At 35.6% G+C, this 6,121-nt stretch overlaps 1 protein-coding gene across 1 annotated transcript in view; it reads left to right on the top strand.

Moving 5' to 3' along the window:
- LOC127412968 (protocadherin-1-like) overlaps positions 1–5,518 on the top strand; it is a 240,555-nt gene extending 235,037 nt beyond the window's left edge. Inside the window, exon 5 of the mRNA XM_051649710.1 lies at positions 5,420–5,518. Within this exon, the coding sequence (XP_051505670.1) occupies positions 5,420–5,460 (41 nt within the window). The 3' untranslated portion in view covers positions 5,461–5,518. The remainder of the gene's footprint in view (positions 1–5,419) is intronic.
- Positions 5,519–6,121: the final 603 nt, after the last annotated feature.

Consider the following 6,121-nt stretch of genomic DNA (forward strand, 5'->3'; position numbering starts at 1 on the left):
TCAGAAAGATCAGGAAACATGGACAACGACAGGTTCATTCATACATATTTCTTGAGGAACTTTTATTTTGACACCATAATACACCATAATACATATTACTCCATTATCTTGCTGACATTAATGGAATTTGGGTCAAATACAAGCTATTTTTACGATGTAAAAATGTACAACATGCATCAAATGTTTGCTGATATACTTAAATTAATATAACCGAAATGGCAAGCGCTAACAATTAGCCCTATTTAGAATAATTAAAAATTAATAAAACCTGTCATTCACTACAAAAACCGTACTCTCCTCCACCATGTTGAAAGTTTACAACTCCTCCCATCTCGGAAACTCCCAGTCATAAATACGACTCAAGGGGTTGTTCACATGCAACTTCTGAGTGAAAAACTCATATTTATGATAATTACGATAGCACGTGTAGGCAGCATTAGCACTCTTTGTTTCATTTTCAGTGTGAGCACACTACCACACTACTAAAAGTGGAAAAATATTGTGCAGAAGTATGCGATTAAGGATGCAGTCAATGACTTTAATCATGTTTAATGCATAAGTAAATAAAGAAATAGGCTTAAGGGCAATGCAAAGTCTGAGACCACTTCAAAATATAATAATATTATTATTAGATTGTACCCAACTTTTCCTCCCCTTCAGTTTTACCAGATAAACATTTCTTCATGGCATCTGCACTAGCATTCGTGCAAGTGTCGGCAACTTACCTGTGCCAGATGGGCGACATTTTGAAAGTGTGCTTTTTCCCTTCAAATGTACAGGTGAGCAATTTGCTGTCAGCAGATTCTATTACATTGGACAGGCTGCCTGCAAAGTGAGGGAGGGGCCGCGGATATGGTAGGGCAGCGGAATGCAAGTCTCTCTTTCTCACTTGATATTTGCCCGAGCGTGGCTGCACCTGTTCCTGGTGAATAATCATAAACAGAGGGGGATTTGACGGCCAACATGTGGCAGCATATTGCCTGGAGATCGCCACGTATATCAGTTCGCGGCTGCACATGGCGAGGGACTGTGAAACAGGTTGATATTATGCCATTTGTGATGGGGCCTTGCTATTAGAAGATCTCTAAAATTTGTCAAAAAAAGACTCATGCAAAGATGAGCTCTGACAATTCCATCTTGCCTCAGATGTAAGAGTATCATGAGATATAAAACTCTTTTTAATTTTGCGGTTTGACTAAAGCTGGAATGGTGACAGGCTTGATGTGCTTTGCAAGGTCCAAAGTATCTCAGGTTTGGAGCTCTGGGGGCAATGAAACCAGACTCTGTGGTTTTTGTGGGTGGGCCAAAAATGACTGCAGAGTTTCGAGAGAGAGAGAGAGAGAGAGAGAGAGAGAGAGAGAGAGAGAGAGAGAGAGAGAGAGAGGCAGACAGACAAATTTCTTTATGCCTCTTGAAATTTGATGACTGTATTTTTTTTTATTTATTTTTTTCAGATTATCTTTGTGCATGTGTCATTTTAAATTACATTTTAGAAGATGCAGCTGTTGCTGTCCCACTTTAATGTGGGCTACAATGTTAACTCCATATTTTGTGTAAGAACGCCTTTGTGAAAATCATATCACCTCAGTTCATTGCACATCACAGTTCTTTTGTTTAGTAGCATGATGTCATATTTTTTTTTTTCCATGCCAGCATGCATGTTGTCATTAAAGCAAAAGGGGTTCATATCCACTACTAAAATTCTAAAATTGATGTTAATTTTAAACTTTACAATTCAAATGTTCACTGTAAAATAACATTCCTAATAACGTTGTGGCAAAAGTAAAAGTTTTTACATAGGAGCAATTTTGAAAATAACAAGATTGTTATGGTTGCTTAAAGCCAACATACTGTTATTCTACAGACATGGTTTGAAGTTTTTCTAAAATCCCTAAACAAAGTTTAAAATTATCAGCTGTAACTCCTTCTAGAGCTTTCAAGCTATTTCCGTCAAACTCAGTACAGACGTTTGAACTGTTTACTGATTAGACAATCAAAAATCTGAAAAACCCTATAGACTCAAAAGGACCAACGGAATGTTCGTGAATTCAAACTCAAAATGTAAACAAATATGTCTGTCTGTCTGACTGACTATCTATCTGTTAGTCTCTCTGTCTATCTACCTAGCTAGCTGGCTGTTTGTCTTACTTTAAAGTCTGTATATACATCAAATTTCAACCTTCTAGTTGAAACTTTCAGACAAAGCTTTGACTAACAGAGTTTGTCTTGACAAACGTTACCTATCTACAGTAATTACACTTATTTTTTAATAAACACTGCTAGGGCTGGACGGAATGACGATAGCCGATATGTATAAATATGAAGATATATATCATGGTGACGGTATAAAGTGTACCAGTAGAGATTTCTCTATACCGACTATATCACAGTATGTAAATATCTGGAGTAGTAAATATCTGCTGTTTTATCACGTTCTTGGATGAGAGCGCTCTTTCTGAAGCAAGTGCACACAGTGAATGCGGGGAGAAAGTGAGAGAGAGAAAGAGAGAAGGCACATGTGTCAAAATGACAGACATCATTTTGGAATTATTCATTTGATGGAACCAAATGTTCTAATCACTTTACATTCAATGAGAAAATGAGGAAGATCTTGTTAATAAAACGCTGCATGCAAACTAAAAGTCCACTAAAGGCCCCGCTGCCGTTATTTACTGTTGTTGACTCCAAGTTCCCTACCAGCATCTGTACTTCCGCAAACACAAAGAGAAACGATCTGGTAAATTAAATTATGAATAATTAAATAACACCTTTTTTACAGTGCATTTATGTTTAGTAGGCTGTACATTAGTTGCAAAAAGGTTTCTAGTATCCAATGGAAGGCTAAATCCATAACAAATATGTGATGGATGGGTTTCCTTCATAATCAAAGAAAATGCTTATATCAAACTACAGAGAACCCTCATTTTTTGCTTGGACTGAAAAATTATGCAGGGTAGATAAAACGGATCAAATATTATTTTTAATAATTATGTATTTAATGATAAAGTTTTTACATTGCAATGGACATACCATTAGGCTACTTTGGGCATCGTTTTAAATAAAAAAGGAATGTAAGTTTTTTTAAAATACATTTTTAATCGCTTTCCATCAACATGTGTAGGCTGAAGAATATGCCGAATGTATCATTATTGACTAAAATTTTCAAGAATCCCCCTATATATTTTTTTGCTTATATCACCCACCACATCACGTGGTTATGTAAGATTTGTATTTATTTTTTATTTTATTTTTTTTGGGGGGGGGGGGGGGGGGAACTATATTGTGAAGTATACCGTTACCGTTATATAAATTCACTCATACCGTGATACAGAATTTTGGTCATATCGCCCACCTATAAACCCTGCTAATAACTGTTGGACTTAAGCTTAATAGCCTTCCCTGTAATTTCAGCTAAAAAAAAAAAAACTTTGTATACACACTGACTCTTGCTTCAGTGTGTTTCCAGCATCAGCAGTACATTGCAAACAAAATCTCTCATGTAATAGAGGCACATTTTGTCTCTCTCTTTAAAAAGAAAGAAAAGAACAGAGCTTACAACTGAGGAGCAAAGGCAGTTGAGTTTTGGCAGTTCATGGTAGTAGTTACTCTGTGCTGTGGGCGTTGTGTTGACCCCTGTTGGCCAGTGAAGGAACTGCAATGTTTATTCCTCTTAGTGGAAGCCAGGACCACGGTAACCTAAATAATACACCCTAGCCTTTGAAAAGAAAACAGCACGATATTGTGATTCGTTTATTATTAAAGGTAAAGATTCCTGTAGGCTTTTGTGCAGTGAAATAGGTATTTACTGTATTTCAGGATCATAGAAGCTGGTGATTTAACTCTCTTGACTATGTGGGAAGATCAGCATAGTTAAGTTTAGCAATATACATGTTTCATAGGACTTGTATGTCTTAGTAAATTAATGCAAAGAGGAAAATACTTAAAAGGACAAACTTCCCTGATTCCCTAAAGTTGAGGCTGCAACAACGGACAGGGGACCAGTGAGAGTGAGAGAGGGCAGTAGGATTTAAAAAAAAAAATGTTTTTATTGATTGCAATTTTATCTCGGATGCTTCCAGGTAATCTTAAATTAGTCTTAAATAGATCTTAGATAAGTTTTACTTCGGAGCATCAGTGTAATATCAGCTTCTCCATGAGTTTCAAACTTCCCTTGGTATAACAATGTTTCTGGAGAGAGCTCGAGTTCTGCACTTCATCTTGTTGGAAATCAGAGTTCCTCGGGGTTGAAATATATGGAACCAGAATGATCTCAAAAATAATATATATATATATATATATATATACAAAATACAATTCATAAATGCACAGCACAATTCACATTCCCAAAATCCGATTCCTAAATTCAAAATACAATTAATAAATACACAAGTGAGAGAACAGATATTTCCCTGATTGCCCACACAAATACATATCACTTTAATAAATGGATTGTTGAATCTGCATTTGCAAATCGTCACATGTGTGCGGATCACTTTGCATTTGTGTGTGGCTAGTTTTGAGACCTTCCTGCCAGGTTGTGATTCACAAATAGCATTTTTTTTTGAGAGAAGTCCTCTTTATCCAATCACATTGAGCTTTTAATCCACTAATTATAATACGCTGTGCTGATCTGACTTGAGAAGCATAGTTATGTTGTTTTGTGCAATGTGACTGCATTAGTGCATCGAGAGGGACATTTTCAGCATTTCAGCAGACCACACTTAATAAGTAAAGCAGACTTTCTACTATGTCTCATGGCATTTTATAACTCATAATATATTATGAGATTTGTTTTTGATAATGAAGTGTGGCATTTGCAGATCTGCAAGGCTAATGCTAATGACTGATAGCCACACTTTCTGAAGAGAAATTTAAAATTAAGAGAAACATATTTTTACTCTAATGTTTGTAGGAAAGTCATAGTAATCACAGGTACCACAAGAGTGGGGAAAACTGTGAATATTTCCTCTTTGCCATGGTTTAATAAATGTAACAATTTCATTGGTTTCATTAAAACAACCTGTTTTAATTATGAAAAAAATTGTTTTGCAATCGCATTATATGGATTGAATTTACATTATTTTAGCCAGAAAACCATAGGTACCACATTTAAAATTACTAGTAATTGAAAGGAAAGTGGTACAATTTTAATTATTTTTTATAATTCATAATTATTCAGTGATCTGAGTATGTAAAATCAACAACTACTTGATTTCTATTTCTATTTTATTTTTTTATTCAGTAACACAAGTTGAATACATTTATGCATGTAGAAGGATTGGTTTTTGTTTTTGTTTTTGTTTTACAACACCTATAGCTTGCCATCCTGAGACAACATCAGCACAGTTATTTGTTTAAAGCTCTGATATGTTCAATAAGGTCTGAATTATTATTAAAAAATGTTTTCATAATTCCTTAGGAATCACTAAAGGACATATTGTTGGCTGGCGACAGAGGTGAAGAACTCTATACCAGACGCTGGATAACGGATGGTCCGAGGGGTTCTCCTGACACCAACCACAACAAACTAATCAGCTATGTCTGCATGTCATTCTTTATATCAAAATTGTAATGTGTATTCACATTGGGGGAGTGATTGCAAAGTACTTTCAGAGTGTAGCTTGTAAAATACAAATCTCTCATTTTCAGGTACAACAAATACACACTACTGCTTTTACACTGGCTTTCTGACTCAGCACCCTGAGATGCTATGAACTAAACAGTGTGTTCTCAATGAAAATGTGTGTCATGTTTGTGAGCAATGTATTTCTTGGCACTTTCAATGTTTCAAGGGATGTCATATTTTATTAGGTACAACATTATAATCTTTGGGGGATATATATTTATTCGTGAAGGGTAAGATTTTTCTTGTTTTTCTTGTTTGTGCTATTTGCACTATCTGTCTTAAAAGAAGTATTATCTTTTATGAATTTACATCCACACCTGTTAATATTTATTCTACAGATAATGTACCTAAAGGTAGCAAACAGCAGTTGCTCTGACACCCATTTGGTGTGAGGCTGTGAGTGAACATGTGTTTACAGTGATTGAACATGTGTTTACAATGAGGGAACCCCCCCACCCACACACACACACACACACACACACACACACACACACA

This window comes from Myxocyprinus asiaticus, chromosome 22 (assembly GCF_019703515.2).
Source record: "Myxocyprinus asiaticus isolate MX2 ecotype Aquarium Trade chromosome 22, UBuf_Myxa_2, whole genome shotgun sequence".
Taxonomy (NCBI): domain Eukaryota; kingdom Metazoa; phylum Chordata; class Actinopteri; order Cypriniformes; family Catostomidae; genus Myxocyprinus; species Myxocyprinus asiaticus.